The sequence below is a fragment of the Ambystoma mexicanum genome, chromosome 12, assembly GCF_040938575.1.
Source record: "Ambystoma mexicanum isolate Mex_15411 chromosome 12, UKY_AmexF1_1, whole genome shotgun sequence".
NCBI lineage: Eukaryota > Metazoa > Chordata > Amphibia > Caudata > Ambystomatidae > Ambystoma > Ambystoma mexicanum.
Window position 1 is genome coordinate 1,225,712,777 of NC_090936.1, and position 20,283 is coordinate 1,225,733,059.

General features: G+C 47.1%; 1 protein-coding gene across 1 annotated transcript in view; it reads right to left on the minus strand.

Moving 5' to 3' along the window:
* SYCP3 (synaptonemal complex protein 3) overlaps nucleotides 1–20,283 on the minus strand; it is a 784,994-nt gene that overhangs the window by 615,501 nt on the left and 149,210 nt on the right. The window contains exon 3 of the mRNA XM_069629895.1: nucleotides 18,251–18,332. Within this exon, the coding sequence (XP_069485996.1) occupies nucleotides 18,251–18,332 (82 nt within the window). The remainder of the gene's footprint in view (nucleotides 1–18,250; nucleotides 18,333–20,283) is intronic.

A 20,283-nucleotide genomic window follows, 5' to 3' on the forward strand; every position in this document is an offset into this window, starting at 1 on the left:
GCAGGGGACTTGGAAGGACGAATAAACCCATTTGCCAGGTATTGATCCAGGTATTGTCGAAGGTGAAGGTTCTCAGGCTCGGTGAGGGCATAAATTCTACTACAAGGAGGAGTAGATCCAGGTATCAGGTCTATCTGGCAGTCATAAGACCTATGAGGAGGTAGAGAGTAGCCTGATCCTTCCGGAAAACATCTTGGTATTCTAGGTATTCGGGAGGTAACTGGGGAGTCTCTGAAGAAATTGCGGCCAGTGCAACACCAGGTGGAGGGTGACAAGTAGAGACACATTCTGGAAACTGGACCGTTCTTGCTCGCCAATCGATCAGAGGATTGTGTTTCTCTAACCAAGGTATTCCTAGAATAATCTGAAACTGAGGGGCCTTGATCACATCGAACACGATCTTCTCATGGTGTCCATCTTGACTTACTAGCGTCACCTCTTGAGTGGTATGCGTTACTGGCCCGGAGGCTATCTCCGTACCATCCACCGTAGTAATGACGTCCTGTACAGCCTTGGGACAAAGAGTTAGATTCATCCTCAAAACCATTTCATGATCCACATAATTGCCGATGGCACCGCTGTCGACGTAAGCTTCAATTGCATGTAATCGATCCGGGTTATCAGGGCTAATGAGGACCATAGGTATCACGAAATGCGAGGTCACGGAACTGGTTTTCACGCTCGGCAAGAGGACCTCTATTCTTGTCGGGCGAGGTCGTTTCCCTGCTCGGAGTTTGTAACTTTGGTAACTGCAGCTCCTACTGCCTTCTTGGCAGGTTTCACCGGACAGTCTCGAAGAAAGTGCCCTGAGTTTCCGCACTATAGGCATAATTGCAACTGTTTCCTCCTTTCCCGCTCCCTTTGTGTTAGAGGACCTTTCAGACCCCCTATTTGCATGGGTTTCCCGGAGTCTACTCCTTTGGAAGGAGTTGGCGGTTTGGAAAATACTCGAGCATCAAACTTGGAACGATCGGCCTTCCTGTTCTGCAGCCTGTGATCTATTTGAACGACCAAGTCTATATAATCCGAACAGTCTTGTGGGGGATTCACTACTTGGGCTAAAACGTCTTTGAGCTCTCCACGTAGACCTCTATAAAACAGCGTAATCCTTTTGTCCTCAGGCCATTGAGTTTCCACTATTAGTCTATTGAAAGATGCAATATAAGCCAAAAGGTCTTGATTACCCTGTCGCAACGAAAGAAGCTCATTGTCCAAGGCCTGCCCCTGTGAATGTCTTGCGAACAGTTTTTCCATACTAAGCTGAAAGGCTTGAAAATCATGGAGAACCGGATCATCTTGATTAACTAGAGGGATCGACCAGTCTGCCGCATTGCCACTAAGGTACGAAAGTACAAAAGCTACTTTTGCTTGATCAGTTGGAAAGGCTGCTGGCCGGCATAAGAAGTGCAACCGGCACTGATTGATAAATACTGCAAACCTCTTTGGGTCACCAGAAAATCGTTCGGGCGGAGCCAGAGGTACATTCCCAGGTAGGTTGATCTGCACTGGATTCATAGAGGATGTTGAAGGAAGATTTGCCCCTGATGCGGGTAACGGGGTCTGTCCGGCTTGTGACTGTAGCACTTGTCTAGCAAGATTGTCTGTTCTCTCCTTGGAAATAATTAGTTCCCTTCTTAGAGCATTCGTTTCCTGACGAGCTGCATGCACTTCTGCCCTTAGTTCCCCAAGTAACCGGGCTAGGGGGTCAGTATCCGAGGTTTCCATAGCGCCTGGGCGAGAGTTTTGCGGTGGGCTTTGCGTTCTGTAACGCTCACCTGATTCTCGCAGAGGCGCCGGTCTTAACTGGGCGACTACCGTATCTCCAAAGGTGATGTGTAGCACCCGGTTGGCTCTTGGGCTGGACCTCTGTGCACTGTATGCCTGACGTGTAGAGTAAGATGTCTGCAGATAGAAAATATGGGGTTAATGAACTGGGGTTATTGGGGTGTCCCTATCTCTTTCCTCTTCTCCTCTCCTGTAGACCCCCAAAGGTTAACGCTCTCACCTTAGGTAAGTGAATGCCGAGCTCTCCATCTGCCTCGGGGCAGGGTGCTGTAACCAGTTTCTTCACTGGATAGGTAGCGCAGGCCTCTTGACTTCAGAGGACTGCTGTCCGTCGTTTACTGCACGAACGGTAAGTTTCGAGTCATTCAAATGTCTTTAAAGTCTTTAGTAATGATGTCTCTTGTTTTGCAGGGTTCCGGCGATGGCGGATGACGGGCTGAAGTGAGTTGAAGATGGAGCCCGTGTGATTAATAGAAGCGCCTGGAAGCACGTAAGTAAGCGCTTGTTGCCTGCTTCACGATGCGCTCTAACTGTCTTTTTATTTTGCAGGTACGAGTTCGGAGCGGCTGCAGGGTGCCGGAATACCCACTGGATTAGATGTGGAAAGGAGTAATGGCACGTGAGTATTAAAGTTCCCCAATGTCTTTAAACGCACCTTGTTTTGTCTTTCAGATGCGGGATGCAGCGCCGAAGGCCTCCGGAGCGTGCAAAGAGTTGGTAAGCTTTTGTCTTTCAGATGCCGGAATGCAGTGTGAAGACCTCCGGAGCGCACGAAGAGTAGGTAAGCCTTTGCCTTTCAGATGTCGGAATGCTAACCTGTTCTTTCTTGTCTTTATAGGTGTTGCTGAAGACTGGATTCAGGATGGTAAGCCTTTGCCTTTCAGATGCCGGAATGCTAACCTGTTCTTTCTTGTCTTTATAGGTGTTGCTGAAGACTGGATTCAGGATGGTAAGCCTTTTTCCTTAGGCCCAGGACCGGATGCAGAAGACACGATGAGCGTTCTGCTGCAGAGGTTGCAGAATAACGCAAAGCAAGATTCATCCACCGGGTGTGGTTTAAATAGCCTCCTGTAGTGCTTCGGTGTCTCCTTCCACAGCCACGCCTAGGTAAGAAAAGAGTTCCTGCTTTCCAGAAGAGTTCCAGTGTTCTGAATCTAGGGAGTGGCTCCAGCCCCACCCAACAGGAAAAGTAGTTCCAAACAGAAGGGGATCAGAGGCTCAACTGGCAGGCAAGTAAGCAGCATGGTCTGCTGCAGGTAAGTCCACCCAAGCATTATGAGCCCGGCGCTTCCAGCGCTGGGACTGGGACTGGGCATATTTATGAGCCTGGTGCCACTGGCGCCAGGACTGGGTCCAAAAGGTCCCAATTGGGACTGGTTGGCACTCGGAACCTGGGTTATGGATCTGCTTCCAAGGGAGTTGGGAAAACCCTGACCTTTTGGAAGCAGAGATCATGACATAGTGACACCCCACCATAGACTCCATACCCTGGGACTGACTACTGTCTCCCAGGGCATGTAAAGTCACCATTGGCTTTACTAGTCCCAAATTATTAACAGAAACCGGACGTACTGGTCGGGGCAATTCGATTGCCCCGGGGTCTGTTAGTCGAGGCGGCACGTCTCCGCCCCCCCTGATCGAGTTTTGGCTGGTGGCAGTGGAAACTACTTTTTAAATTCGACTGCGAATATTTCCCTATGGGATTTTCCCATTGTTCGAGGCTACCAACTTTAATTATTTAATTCTCATAGCCTCGAACATACCGCTGGTTTATTTAGTTAATATTAATTCTCCGGTTGGTATTTTTTGCTAAGACTCGATTCTAAAATGGCGTTTGTGTTCTCCTCTGTGACTCCAACCCAAGTCGAGCCCTTTGTTCCACTTTTTGGCGGGCTTCTCCACAGAAGCCTCCAAAAGTGGTGCCACTCTGTCTGGGTACCACAGGGGGTGTGGGAGGGGGTTTAGGCACCCTGGACTGAGTTACCTTGGTAACTCAAGTCGCACTCTTGTGTGATTGGCCCAAGTGGTGAGCCGGCCGGCTCACCACTTAGCATGTTTGATTGACAGCTAGGCTGAGTGAATGGGGGTATGCTGCATAAAAGCAGGGCTTTGGGGACTGGAACTTCAGAAGTCGCCACAGGACCTGAGAATCCGACGAGGGAGAAGCTGAGCCGACCTACCACGACGACACCACCGGTGGAACCCTGCGGGACCGACTCACCACTTCCCGACGACAGAGAAGATCTCCCGGCTGGAGAGGCTTCTTCCCCTGACTGGTGGGTACAACCAGTTTACCTTTCTTTCTTCGCACCCCAGACCGGTTTGTGGTCGAACTGCCCGTGCCAAGCACCCCGGCGGCCCGATAGCCACTCACCACTGAACAGCGAATCAACGGACCGCTCCTTGTACCCGAGAAACTTCGCGGCTGGTTTCTTCCCTGGCAGTGCAACGGACTCCTGTCTTCCTCCACGACGAGATCCTCTCCTCCCCCGGACGAAGCACCGACTTGCATCCGCTGCCAGGAACAACTGCCCCCGCTGGAGTGTTCTCACCACTTTAAGGTACCGTGTCTGCCAGGCCTCCCTTTCTAAAGATTGCTACAAGGTAATAATAACTCCTTAACCTTCTGGACTGGGCTGGCCGCCTTGACCCTCTAACTGGTCCCTTTCTTTGGTCCAACTCCTTTTTGAACCATTACAAGACTTTTGTGCACTGCAACCGTGTGACCTTGGACACATTTCGTTTCGATCCTCTTAAAGCGGATCCGGCCTACTGACTCTGAATTCACGGTTTTACTTTGCCTTCCTCTCTTGTTATGTTCTTGTAAAAGTGTTGGGATCTGTTTCAATTTGTTCTCTGCTTTTCTCTCCCTTTTTAAAACGAACTAATAGAGTGCCATCTACGTTAAGCGCTCACCGCTGTCTGAAAATAAGTGGGGCTTTACGTAAGACTTGTTTAATATTCTTTTAAGGGAGTGTATATCTTTTAGTGACCGTGTTTTTGAATTGCTTACTATTAGTGCCTGTGTGTTTTTCTAGATGTGGTTTTAAATAAATAATTATATCTCTTTTACACCAAGCCCTGGTCAGTGTTTACTTGTTCTATTGTGTGCTCTTGACCTATTGTGAATACTCTGTATATTGCCTAACTCTTCTTGAGGGAAGTCTGACTGCTCAGCCACAGCTACTAAGTGAATCTGTGTGGTACATGCTACCAAGTGGGTTTACTGCCAAACACCTGTAGTCTTAAATCTTTTGCAGTGGTCCCAGAGGGAACTGCACAGGTTTCTGCCTAACACCGAGGACCAAAAAACAGGCACAACAGTTTATTGGGCTGTTTGGATTTTGGAGGCAACACATTCCACATCTGGGGCAGATTTTGGCACCCCTTTACTGAGTCACTCGTAAAAAATGTAAATTTGAATGGGTCGAGGAACAAGAAAAATCGTTCCAATTAGCGAAAGACACTATTCAAAAGTGCTTGATTTATGGCCATTGAGGGATGGTGAAGTGGAATTGAATGTGTCCCTACATGATGCCTACGCCAATTGGAGCTTATGGAAAAAACAAAACAGAAAACGAGTACCCTTAAGATTCTGGAGTAGAAAGTTGCCCACTGCGGGTGACAGATATACCGCCTTTGAGAAACAGCTACTTGCATGTTACTGGGCGCTCATAGATACTGAACAGATGACAGTGGGTCATGATATAGTGATCCGACCTGAAATACCGATTATGCAATGGGTACTGAGTTCCCCAGAAACACACAGAATTAGTCATGCCCAAGAAGTTAGTGTTATTAAATGGAAATGGTACATTCAAGATCGTGCCAAGCCCGGTAAGAGTGGAGTGGCAAAATTACATGAGCAGGTGGCGGTTGTCCCGCTGATAGATATTGAACCAGAGGGAGAGAGGATTGTTGAAGAATCTCCAGTTAAATGGGGGATCCCATATGTTGAATTATCAAGTGAACAAGTTGAACATGCATGATTTACTGATGGCGCAGCCAAATATGTAGGAATTGAACAATATTGGAAGGCAGTGGTGTACAATCCAAAACGGAAAAAGGTGCTCACCACCTCAGGCAAAGTGAAGAGTAGCCAATTCGCAGAGCAATATGAAAGAAGGTCCTCTCTTTGTGGACGACGTATTGGAGGGCAGATGGACATGTCCAGAAGGTCCGGGTATCACGTCCTCTTGGTCCAAACCGGAGCAATTAGGATCATGGATTTCCCGAAAGTTCTCTACCTACTGATGACTTGAGGAATGACTGGGACTGGAGGAAACCCGTACAGGAGTGGAAATTCCAAGTCCACCACAAACGTGTCTCCTGGAGCTCCTCTTCGGGGACATTCCCTGGAGCAGAACAGTTCGCACTTCCGGTTGACACTGGTCGGGAACAAGTCCACTTGAGGGGGTTCCCCAAAGGGTGAAGATCTCTTGAAGGACTTCCTGAGCTAGTTCCCACTCGTGGGAGACTGTGCTCTGCCTGCTCAGAGCGCCCGCCGCTGTGTTCTCCACTTCGGCTAGGTGAACTGCTGATAGGGGGATCCCTTCTTGGATTGCCCAGTACCAGAGCTGCATTGCATCTCTGCACAGTGGTAGTGACCCTAGACCTTCTCTTTTGTTGAGGTAGTACATGGCTACTGTGTTGTCTGTCATTATCAGGACATTACTTCCCCGTACAGAGGGCAGAAAGGCCTTTAGCGCCAGTCTGATCCCCCTCACCTCTAAAAGGTTGATGTGTAGTTTGCACTCTGATGGAGACAAATGACTGCTGATTGTCAGATTGTTGCCGTGGGCTCCTCACCCCGTGAGTGAGGCGTCCATCACTACTGTTCTCTCTGGCCATGGTTGCCAGAAATGTTCCCATTTCAGAATGTTTTCCTGGCAGGTCCACCACCGAAGATCCTGTGAGACTCTGCTCGGAATCTGTAGGAGGTCTGACACCCTTTCTGAGAACTGGGACCACTAAGTCCTGAGAGCCCATAGGAGGGATCTCATTCTCAGGTGAGCCTCTGGCACCAGAAAAATCCAGGATGCAATGAGGCCGAGCAACCTTAGAAAGTCAAAGGCCGGGAGACGCTGGGCCCTCTGGAATTTGGTAACCATCTGCATAATATCTTGAGTCCTCACCTCTGGTGGCGAGCTTTTCCCAAGGATGCATCCAGGGCTGCTCCAAAAAATTGGAGCCTTTGAGATGGTATCATGTGCGACTTCTTCAAGGTGAGGGAGAAGCCCTGTCTGTGAAGGCAGTAGCAGGTGGAGCAGAGATGTTCCAGGGCCTGTTCGGGGGAACTGGTCCTGATCAGCAAATCGTCCACGTAAGGGTAGATGTGAATCCCCACTGAGACTCGCTGCCATCACTGCCATTCACTTTATATAAACCCTCGGGCGGACGTCAGCCCAAGTGGCAGAATCCGAAATTGAAAATGAGAACCGCCAGCCGTGAACCTCAGGTACTGTCTGTGCTTGTGATGGATTGGCACATGAAAGTAAGCATCCTGAAGGTCCAATGATACCATCCAGTCATGAGGCTGAAGGGCCCGAAGGATCTGAGAAAGGGTAACCATCTTGAACTTGTCCTTCCTGAGGAACTTGTTCAAGTTTCTTAAGTCCAAGATGGCTCTCAATCCTCCATCCTTTTTTGGAATTAGCAAGTACGTGGAGTATCAACCCTTGTTCCTCTGCGCTACAGGTACTGGTTCTATAGCACCTTTCTCTAGCAGGTTTAGTATTTCCTGCATAAGGAGCCAATCTGGAACTTTGAAAGAGCTGTTCCCCGGTGGATGAATCTGAGGCTTTTTTAGAAAAGGAAGGCAGTAACCCTCGGCAACTGTTTCCAAAGCCCATGCATCTGAAGTAATAGCCTGCCACTCTGTCAGATGCTGTGACAGTCTGCCTCCCACTACAGTCTTGTGAATCAAGTCCTCAGAGAGGTTTTAGGGTGGCTGACGCAGTGGCTGATGCCAAAGTAACCGCTGCTGAGGCGGTTTTAGTACCTCTTCCCCGTCCACCACAGGGGAATCTTCTTTGGCCTCTTTGAACTGAATGTCGTGGAGTATCAACCCTTGTTCCTCTGCGCTACAGGTACTGGTTCTATAGCACCTTTCTCTAGCAGGTTTAGTATTTCCTGCATAAGGAGCCAATCTGGAACTTTGAAAGAGCTGTTCCCCGGTGGATGAATCTGAGGCTTTTTTAGAAAAGGAAGGCAGTAACCCTCTGCAACTGTTTCCAAAGCCCATGCATCTGAAGTAATAGCCTGCCACTCTGTCAGATGCTGTGACAGTCTGCCTCCCACTACAGTCTTGTGAATCAAGTCCTCAGAGAGGTTTTAGGGTGGCTGACGCAGTGGCTGATGCCAAAGTAACCGCTGCTGAGGCGGTTTTAGTACCTCTTCCCCGTCCACCACAGGGGAATCTTCTTTGGCCTCTTTGAACTGAATGTCCTCTGCCTCTTCCAAATGTGAAGTAGTGACAAAAGGACCTACGCCCTGTACCTGTGGCACGATCTGGAGGTTGTCTAATCGTAGCACCAAGGGATTTGGCTGCTGCCTTTGAAGTTTGCAGTTTCTCCAGACTTTCATCAGCTTGCTACCGAACAAATGAGTGCCGTCAAAGGGCATGTTGAGCAGTCTGGATTGTACGTCTGGAGCAAAACCTGGCTTTCTCAACCAGGCAATCTGCGCATCACTGTACTAGCCACCATAGCTCTGCTGATACTGTCAGAGGAGTAGAGATCAGTCTAGAGGGATTCACACATATCGTCCTTTCCATCCATGACTATATTTAAAAAGCTGTCTCGTTCTTCCCCTTCAGGGATACGGTCAGCCGCCATGAATATACACTCCCAAAGGATGTGAGTGAACCTACCCATACTTCCAGCCGAAAAAACATTTTGGGCTAGAGAGTCATAATGCTTATCATCCCTACTATCAGGATAGATAGTAGGGTAGGCATTTTGTCTAGTGATTGAGGTGGCAGCTTGCACCATCAGACTCTCTGGTGTTGGGTGTTTCGATAAATAATAGGGATCACTGCTTGACACCCTGTATTTAGAGGTCAGCTTCTTGTTGACAGCCAGATTTAGTTCAGGCGCCTCCCAATTGGTGGCTTCATGCTTTTGCAAAGCTGCATCAAATGGAACAATTGGGTTTTCCTGAGGTTCCCTGTCCAGAATGTCGGTCAAGACATCCTGTTCAAAAACTGGACTTGGTCTAGCCCATCCCATATATTCAACTACCCTTGACATCAACTGTCTGTAGGGAACCTCTGCATGATCAGATGACGAGACCTGCTAAGCTCTACCTCTGGTGAGGTGTCCAAACCACTGGCATCATGCAGGCACTCTTAAAGATCCTTCATTCTAGATTCTTCAGAAATTAGGGCCTCAGGGACTGATGGCGTACCATATTGGAGGCCAAAAGGTCTAGACTCATCTGATGATGGCTCTGCGTCCTCATAAATGGAAGAAAGAGACTTGAAAAAGTCAGCCCTAGGCAAAGGGGTATATGTTTTTTCCATAGTAACCGAATGGGGTCATAATATTTGTCGACAAAGGTGCTGAAATTGTCGAAACCGTCGACATCGAGGGCTTTGTCGACGAATTTGGCGCATGTAACATCGAGGAGCTCGTAGCCCGATGCATTGATGGTTTTTTGGCACCAATGGCGTAGATGAAGAGTCTCTCGGCACAATGGTGTCAATGACTCAGTCCTCAAAGGGACTTTTCCTCAACTCGAGGGATCCTTAGACCGCTCTTGAGGAGTTTTGACTGCCGGGCCCGAAGGGGCACAGGTCCTATGCTTATCAGGTCTTTCGACCAGAGCATGGCTTTCGAGGGGGTCAAGGCCACCATCTTCATTTTAAGTCTAAACTCTTCCCACTCAGCTGGTGAGGCAGTCTTAGTTGGGCAAACAACCCGTTCCGGAGAAGAACTCAAAGACGTCAAAGATGGTGACCTATGGCACCGTTTCTTCGAATGTCTAGAGGATGACAAATGGTGTGAACCACTTTGCGATCGGAATCGTTTGTTTTTCTTATGGCGAGGAGAAACAGTTCTTGACTCATCCGAAGTTTGTCTTTTTGACAGAGTCGAAGGAGATTTATGTGTCCTACCTGCTGCAAGTTTCCCTCTGCGCTCTCTCAGGGCTTTCGATGTCATGGACAGGCAGTCCTCATACTTCGATGAAGGATGAGCGGATCCTTGACACCATAAGCATATTCTGTGGGGTCCGTAACGGACATCTTCGAACCGCAGTCACAGTATTTTTTTAAACCCGACTTCGGAGTGGAAGACGCCGATGACGAAGACATCTCGAAGATTTTCTCTAAGATTTGTCAAAGATTTCTCTTAACAAAGGAACGAAGTGTACCGTATCCGAAGCGTTAGCGCGGAAAAACGGAACTGAAGCCAACGGACGCTGCACGCGCTATGTATACCTGCGGTGATGTCGACATCAAGACGGAGGCCTCTGAGGGACATTGAGTCGACAGACATCGACCTGCAACGCCCTCTGTTGAACATTATTTTCCGTGGAAGGACACAATCCATTCAAAGATATGTTTTCTGAATAAAGTAAGTGAATGAATTAAGAGTGTAAAGAATTTAGATGAGTCTCCTGGAGTAGAATGATGTCCCTTTTATTGGGATTGTTAATTCCATTAATTCCACAACAAAGTTAATAGTGTGGAAGGCATCTGCATCATGGGGGTTACAGCTAAGGATTGTTAATCCTCGGCCTGTTCCATTGAAGAGTCAGTCTCTTGTCCAATTTAATGACTTCCGTTCGGCGAACATGTATGGAATGTGCTTCGTGGCTTCTCATGCCTTAGCTCCTGGGTTCTTTGATTGTCCTCCATTTCCGTCATCTACTTCCGCAGGTAAAAACTTAAATGCTTCTTCTGGGAAGATTCCTATAATGTCCTTATTTCCAACTTGGAATTTGGGGGAGACAAGTGCTAAACCTAGGGTGTAGCATATTTTGCATTTTGTCTGCTCATTAGGTCTCCTAGACCTTCGCATGTACTATAAAGGCCACCCAAATCAGAATCATAAAAGACTGGCTAGATCCGGACTCAGGGAGGATATGGCGCCAGATGGACAAGGCCGTGGTCGGCGCCCACTGGGGGAAGTGTTATGGCTCTATAAAGAAAACCGGCCAACCAATATGCATATATCGGATATTACTAGATTGGTAGAGAAAATTTGGGTCTCGTTGGTACATAGCAAACAATTCACTACATTCCCCTCCCCTTGTACCCTGATCTTTGGCAACCCCCAGTCACCACCGGCATTGCTGCCAGAGCACTCAAGAAATGGAAAGTAGTGGGAGGCACGAGGATGGGGGTATGTTCCATGGAAAAAATATAAAATCACTCCCCCAGTGCAAGGTCGACATCGGGCTCTCAGAAGCTGATAGAATACAATATATTCAGCTACGTCACTGGCTAATGGATCCCCGACAACTGGAAACAGCCACTCGGCCCCTAACACTGTTTGAAAAATGTCTTACCTCCGACACAGGGGATAAACGATTGATTTCTAACATATGATAGGGCTAGACGCAGAACAGTCTACCACCACAAAATACATGAGCGCATGGGAGGCTACGGTTGGGGAACCCATCCCACTGGAAGACTGGGAGGGGCTTTGGCAAGACATGCCGAAACGAACCCAAGCAATGCAGATAAGGGAATTCTGGTGCAGGCTTAGGACACAATGACACTATACCCCCAGTAGGCTGAAACAGATGTATCACAATATGATGGGGGGGTGCTGGAGGGGATGCAGCGGGGTGGGGGACTGGCAACACATTTTGGAGGGAGCGTCCAAAACTGGAAGGGTACTGGAAACGAATCGACCATCACATGCATGCAATCTTTGGAATGGGAACGCTTACGGGGCTTAAGGAAGGACTATTGTGCCTAAATGGACAGGGCGTGAGACAATGGGCAAAACCAACTAAGAAGGCCTACGCAATCCTCTCGTTGGCAGCTTTCTTGGTCATTGCGCAGAAGTGGAAGGCTAAAGACCCCCTAGTTGAACAAGACAGAATGACGAAGATATGGCAACTCATCGCGATGGAATGGATGACGTACTCACTACAGAAAAGGCTACTGCCTGCATACTCTCCGTATACTGGAAATAGGTTAAAGTCCAATGCCAGAATTATTGCATATGGTTACCACAATGTTTAAAAACCTCTTTAGAGCCCATGTTGTCGCAGTGTCATTATCCCACAATAAACTCTAAACGTTGGTCAGCACTATTGGAAGATTCGAATCTTCAGTATGGGAAGCAGAATATGGAGTCCGACAAGTGCATATTCCTTGCGATAAAATAAAACATGGAAAGCAGATTCTGGAACAGTAGAGCAAAAAGGACATGATTCTGATCTTGATTTCTTTGCTGTAATAAACGTCTAGGATTTGGATCAAGGCAATTGAAATGAATTCTAGTAATATGACAATGGTCCTTTAAGAATAAACTATGCATCAGATAGGGTTGGGGACCAGAAGTACATGATACTGATGAAATTGCTAGATTACGTCATTTAGTTAATTTGGTTTCTACTCTGTACATACTCTTTCAATATCGCTCACTATTCTAAGGATAAAGGCTTTCTAGGGTTGTGAGCAGTAAATGTTAGAGGGAGAGACGTGTACCATATACAACATCCTGTTAATGTAACTAGCTTAGTTTCAAATGTTGGTCTGACTTCATAAGGTTGCACAGAGTAAAGTGAGCTTTGCTCTCTCATTCATTGCACTTCTCAAAAAAATTTAATCTGGTGCAAGCTTGAAGTGATCTTCGAAGTATCAAAGAACTACCTCTGTGTGGATTGTGAATGTTGCAAATTGAATTTCGAAGTGCCAATAGCCTCCTGCAAAATATATTCTGGATTAGCTGCAAACTAGCCACATTTTGGTGTCCCCATACGCCCATCCTATATAATGCAAGCAAGTTAGCCTTAGATTCGTACACAATCAGTGGTCTACCATTCAGGTCTGGTGTCTCAATAGAGAACCCTAACAGGGCTACAAGTGAAACACCAGAGAGCGAGTCAGTTATTAGTCTCTCTATGGGGGATAGACGACTAGCCGGGTTGCACCATTACTCCCATGTGTCAGGCAAAAGCCTTTGGGCAATTGTGGGCTCCAGCAGTGCCTCTCCTTCCTAACGCATAACAGCTCGGCTGGCACACTACTGGGCCCATGCAGCATGCTCTATTAAGTTCACGACTGGGTGGTGCTACTTTGTGTGGTGGCTCGCAGCTCGTGCACACACGCTCTCGCATCAACCAGCTACTGTCTCGTTCTTCCTTGACTAATGCACTCCACAATGGTTCCCATTCATTCCTCAGCCTTTCTATGTGCCAATCGGGAGCCCAGAAAGTCACTATTGAAAGAGGAAGAGGGTAAAGTAGCCCTCAATGTTCACAGAGAGTGCTGTGCACCTCTGTTGATCCTTGTAGACATTTTTGAAGAACACACCGACCTAGAGACTGCAGAAACCAGACATACATCTACCATGGGGTGTTCATAACCGTACACACTCCTTTTTACTCAGTGGCACCAGCATTGCTATAGGTTTTAACCACTGTGCCATCCTGATGTCTTGCTGGTGCCGATCCTTGTGCTTATTCTAACACAAAGAGGCAAGAGCTCTGATGCAAAACACCAGAAACTGACAGAGCCCTGCACATGTGCAGCTATCGAAAGACACTAGACACTAACAGTCCTGCACCCTGAGGTGTGCATCCTTATTGAAGTCCTTCTGCAAACATATTCCACTGAGGCGGAAACTTGCCGGACCGAAACAGTTTGCACCGATCAATCAAACCTCTGGACTCTCAGAACACTGCTCCTGCTGCCTCTGATCCTAGACTAAGCTAATAATCTGAAAGATCAGGTGGGAAACACAAGGACAGCAGCAACCATGTTTACCCGAAGGCTTGGAAGTCCTTCTGGAGCTGCTGTGGTGACCTGGAATGAGGAATCTGACCAAGTGCAGGCATGTTTGTTTCTGCAAACCTTTATACATACAAATAAATGCAATGCTATCTATGCCTAAAGCTAGAGGGGGTTTCCATACCTCAACAAAACTAAAGGACGAGTCTATCAGGAAGTCTGTGATGTCTAAAGCAAAGGTACCGTCCTAGTCGAAACTCCTACTCTATCCCTGCCACTTAAACACAAATCACTAAGCGAACAGTAGAGTTCTTATATTCCAATCCAGGAGAATGACTCCCTCTTCTGGGTAGACGCCTCCCACAGTTTGTCTTTCACAAAGTTCAAGTACCACTGGGGGACCTCATTACTGAAAAAACAGGGCTACCAACGAGAGATGCCCTAAATTATAGGCCTATTACTAATACAGCATGTCTACTGAAGATTCTGGACCAGGTAGCGTATAGGCAAATTGCCCAACTTCGAAATAATTTCCCCATCCTGAATTGCAGACAATCCGGATTTAGAGTAGGCCATCGTACAGAGACTGGACGATTGGAATTAAAATCGAGGCTCCTTGAGTGAATGGGTAAGGGACTATCATCTATGCTTATGCTCTTGGATCTCACAGCCGCGTTCGACCTGGTAGACAATCCTTTATTGGTCTTCAGGCTTGAGGAAGTGGCAAACTTCTCCCCAGCTGCTACTCGCTGGGTTGCATCTTTTCTCAATAACAGAGAAAGTAGAGTCTGCTCCGAGATAGCTGAGGCCATTGCAGTACCGATAGAATTTGGTGTCCCACAGGGGGCGAGCATTTCCCCCTGCTTGTACAATATTTTTAAGGCCCCTTTTTTCGCATTGCTGGGACAGGAAGGGATTTGGTTTAACAACTTTGGTGACGACACGCAGTGTGTTATCCCCCTGTCGGGTTGAGACTTGAATAAAGCTTATGCAGCATTGAAAACTGGATGGTCTGGAAAGGCTTGGAACTCAATAGGTCCAAGACCGAACTACTGATTGTTGGCACGCAGTTGACATTGTCTAAATTGGGTTCGACCTATGATGTTTGCTAATTAGGCAATGTGAAGTTTATCCCCCTCAAGAAAGTCAAATCATTAGGGATTACTTTTGACCAGCGTCTCACCATGAAGGCCCATGTAAGGAGCTTGGTCTTGGCCGCCGCGTATTACATCAAACGTTTTGCTCACCTGCGTCCCCTTATAACACAAGCTAATGCTGAGACTTTAGCAAGAGCCATCGTTGGTTCCAAATTAGATTATTGCTGTAGTCTCTTGGCTGGTCTTAGCAAAGCAGAAGTCAGTAGACTTCAAGTAATACAAAATGGTGCCGTGAGGGTTGTCATGGGTCTGTCCAGACGTGATCATGTTACAGAGGCTAGAAGAGCCTTGCACTGGCTGCCAGTGGAGGCGCAAATACGTTTTCGCCTCATCGTGAGCACATTTAAGTGCACCCAGGGCATTATGCCATGTTATCTGAAGGAATTTGTTGTGGAAAAGGCCTCCAGCAGAGCTCTCAGATCCAACAATTTAAATGAATTAGTGATCCCTAGATGCAGAACTAGGAAGACAGTAAAAGGAGATTTCTCAGTTGCTGCTTCTACGGCTTAGAATGATCTCCCATCGGATCTTAGGTTTCAGAATAAGCTTGAGCCATTCAACAAAAAAAAAAATGAAAAGATTGCTGTTTGCCTAATTATCCTACTGGCTTCTCTATTACAGTTCTCCATCTGCGTTCTCAGTATTAATTTCCTACTTCATTGACCGCCTGCTTCTTTGTTTGTCAGCGCCCTCATGCCCATGGGTCCACTGTTGTGCTATACAAATAATTAAAGTAAACTAAAGACTAGGAGACTGGCTCCCTTTGCCTAGTTTATAACCAGCTTTTAGCAGACTTTTCTTTAATTGAACACTGTCTTTCAACTTGTCAAGCTGGTATGAGGGAGTGACTCCCTAAACTCTCCTTGACTCTTCAATGTTATTTTTGCTACTTTAATGTTAGGTTCTCCATTCATTCTTTAAGTTCTTTCCAAGGATTTAGTGTTATCTTTACTTGAACACTGTCCTTCAACCTGCCCCCACTGGGACGAGTGAGAGGCTCCCAGAGTCCTTCTTGACTCTTCAATAGCACAGTCTTAGGGAACTGACCAGGGAGTTGCCTCACAAAATGATCTACTTCTTTCTTGTCTTTTGGGTTTGCCTTCTCACAGGGAACTCTTCACCGGTTTCGCCAGGGGTTGCGGGTTTGTTCTTTTTCTTTTGCTCTTCTTTGGTCCGCTTGATTTCACGGCCCATTAGTGCTGGCGGTCTGGACACAGGTTTCGGATCAAACGGTCCACCCAATACAGGTTGCGCAACCACCAAAGATCCTCGTACTTCCCATGTAATCACATATGATCTCTGCAGTAGGCTAGTGTTGGTTGTCTCAGCGTAGTTCTTGGACCACACGGTCCACCCACCAAAGGTCACGCCACCACCACACAGAATCTCAGCTTCAAGGTTGTTGACTCCCAGCCGACAGACAAGACACTTTTCTGAAGTCCTTTGGTTTGCTCTCGCTACACTGCACCCATGCTTTGACACAGCCTTGGAATGCCCTGTTTCCAAATCGCTGACTTTTTGGCAGCCTCTTACCTCGCCGACTTCTCCTTCCGGATGTTGCTTTCCCTGTCCTTTTCTGTTTAGCTTAAGTAGTTTGGAATGCCCCAGCGTACAGTCAGTTTGATTGACACCAGCTGGTCGAACACTCTTCATGCCTGATGGTAGAGTTCTTGGGTTATTCTTCACCCCAGTACCGATCATAATGAAACTGTCTGACACATTACAATAACAAATTAGGCCTCATTACGGGTCTGGCGGTAACCCTGCTGTGCTACCGGCGGGTTGCTGCCGGACCCGTAACCATTTACTGGCGCATAACTTCCCGGTACCACCGGGCTATTTTAAGTCCGGCGGCCGGGAAGTCAGGCGCTGGTATATTTGTTAATCCCCATTCCCATAGAGTCCTATGGGACTCTAGGGGAGAGGGGACACTGGAGCACCGGCACCGTTAGCAACAGTGCCAGTGCTCACGTGACAGGTCTGCCTACCGTGGCTGCTGCGCACAGCAGGGTCAGACCTGTCGGGTGAGCTTACCGGCACCCTTGTTTCCGGACCGGCAACATTGTAATAAGGCCCATTGTCTCTGACTTTATCATAGGTAAGAAAGGGTTGAGTGATGTTTTTACCCTGTGGGGTTGGGAGAAAATGGGGCCTTGTCCCATTAGTACGTTCTTGTCCCCAGGAGGGAAGTCCATCCCCATGGGATCCTCCTGCATGGTACCAACCCTAGGGGGACTATCAGTTATATCAGTTAGCGGCCTCACCTCCCTAGCCTCATGGAAAGTGGCTCGCCTACGGGGAGAAGTGATGTCACCTCGAGGATTGTCACACTACCCAAGCAATTCCAATCACAAGTACATGTATCTGCATAATGATTGTAAAGTATCAGGGTCACATCCTGCTCAACCATTAAAACAAAATGGCCAACTCCCATGCTTTATACTAAGGGAGACGTGTACTGTGGTTGAGTAGGGATTGGCCCAACTCTCACATGGGGGGCGCAGAGGGTGTTCGCCAAACAGTTACTATAAAGAGCACCTAACATCAACTGTAACCCTGTGGTTCACCCTAACCCTGATTGGTATGCCCAACCAAGTGTCTAATTCTATGGCCATCTACTCTGCTCGTTTACTGTATGTCAAGAGTTACCTTCAACAAGATATCAAGTATATAAAATATAGCACTGCATGAACACTCAAAATGACAATTATGCCATCATGTACTCTTGTCCATACTGGTCAACCCCTGTGGGATTGACTTGCTTGCTCTTTGTCACTCTAAAAGGTGAGCCAGGGGAATGCTTTGGAACAACTGTTCTGCTTGTACCAGTAACCTACTTGTGCCCTCACATCCAGGGTCAAGGGAAAACTCCTGACGCTGTATTGAAACAGAATCACATGAAACACAGCAGAGCATGGGGTGCTGGGGTGAAGACACTATGGTTTAAAACTCGGTGAGGTGAGCCATCTGAGAAGGACTTGAAGTTGCAGCTCAAACATTCCTTGAAGTCGTTACATTGAGACATACATTTGAGTCCAGGGAACCATGCTAGAAAGCTGGCAAAAAGAAAATCCTTTCCTAGAGAAAAAAGCAGAAAAAAGCCAAAAGAACAGCAAGAGTGAGCGAACAATGTGCAACTAGGCAAACACATGGGCTAATCAAAGCAGTGACAAGAGACCGATGTTTGGTAGCAGGAAAGGGTGGTATGGACAAGGTATGGGTTTTGCAAAGTGGTGAATGCACGTTGACTTCAAAAGGGATAATTTTGTGTTGAACAAAATTGTGCTCTTGTCATAGGGCTTCAACTTGTCTGCAGTAAAGAGTGATCGGGATTAAAGTAGTGTGCTTCCATTTTTGAATGAATGATTTACATTAAACAAAAAATAAGGTGCATTACCCCATATCTTCTTCCGGTGCTCCATGGCCAGTCACTGAGGCGGGTCTTTTTTTCCCATGTTTATCAATAATCTGAGTCTCTCCTAAAGTACACAAAAATACAGGAAGAAGCATATAAAATGTATATTCAAAAGGGAAAGATGTATTTATTTTAATTTATTTTTGGGGGTGGGGGGCTTTGTATGCCATTTTGTATTAAAATGACATCCACAAAAACATGAATCATGTACCACACAACCTCTTTCCTGCATAATGTGTGAATATGGCATACATTTCATACCGTAATCGTTTTTCTGATGCTTGTATCTACTTAGATTCACATGCTTTGCATAGGCCTACATCTAGTGATAGGTGCAGATTATTCCATAGTTTGTTTTTCGAAGTTTGAAAAGGGATATTTGGGCGTATTTGTAATACTATCCCTAGTGTGATGAATCCAATTGAGTCATCACAGAATCCCTGGCGGTGACCTCCTCCCGTGTGGCCAGCGACGGCAGCCCCTACCCGATCCTGACCCTGAGGGCGGCTGTAAGAGGGAGGATCAAATGGGAGGAGACAGCTACCGGGGAGATGTCATGACTTCACTGGATGAGACGCGGTATCCCCCCATTTCTCATTAAGAAGACTCTCTGATACCCAAAGCCTTAAGGGCATATTGTCAGGTGTTGGTTACCCCCTATAGAGGGAGTAAAGAAACCTCTTTTAATTATTCCTTAGGCCAACACCCCATCTTTGACCTAGACACCAAAAGCTCCAACAAGTTTTGGCTTCTAATGCACCTTTGTATAAAGATGTGCGCTCATGTAAAATTATGGAGAAAAACTACTGAAATACTACATATCCGATGGCATCTATGGACTCCAACTCCCATAAACCCTGAAGTACTGAGACGAGGAGGATGAAGGAGTTGGTACAAGGTAATAGAAGCCTGAAGCTCAAGGTGCAGACTAGTTGTTCTACGGAAATACCTGTGCGCAGGACATTTAAAGATGGCAACCGCACTACAGATGGTGGCAGTGCAGGAGAAGATGTCAGCTTGTGTGCGTGAGACACGTACCATTGCGGCGGAGCAGAGGCATCTGCTGAAGCAGAAGGAGAAACGCAGAGCGAGAACAGGAAGGGCCATGGAGATGGTGGGAGCCAAGAGAGGAGTTCCTTCGCACTCGGCACCTCGAAGAAGCAGTGTTCTCCAGACCGGGACCTGAAAGGAAGCAGGCGTGTGACCGCAGAGACGCAAAGGGAACCCGAAGGACGTCTACAGCATCCAGAGTGGGGAGCGAGCGGCAGAGCCACGCCGCAGAAGCACGAGATTGACCGGAGACGCTGGAGAGAACCGTGAGTTGACCCGAAGCAAGTGGGGACCCAGGGGTGTTCCAGAAACCGTGCCAACGACAGTTTGAACGTTTTGAGATTATAGATGCAGAAAATACATTATGTTTATTTGAATGCAGAAAAGGCAAAGTGCAGAATCAAACACCAATAAGAAGTTTGTTTGAATGCAGAAAAGGCAAAGTACAGAGTCAAGCCCCAATGAGATACAAGTGCATGAGATGCAAGTGTGGTGCAGCATTTGAACAAATATTACTGCAGACAGATATCAGAGTACACCATGGTATATACAGTTTTGGTGATACAACTATGAAATACATATGAGGACCTGGCAAAAGAATGACACCAGTCAATTGAAACGCCCAAGAAGTCCTGGCAAGAGAAGGATACCAGGCAATTGAAACGCATAAGAGGTACTGGCAGGGGATTATACCAGGCAAGTGAAACCACAAGAGAAGACCTGGCAGGAGAGTACCCTAGGCAGTTGGAATTGCATAAAAAGTCCTGGCAGGGAAGTAAACCATGCAAGCTGCAAACCTACAAGGAATACTAGAGGAGAACAGTGTTTTGCTAGTTAATTTTCTTTATTTATTTATTTATTATGTTTTACTTCAATTCAGAACTTTTCATAAAATACATTAACATTAATTTCCATGCACAATACACTGCTAGTTAAATTAAAGGAAACTCTTGTGTTGAAGAAAG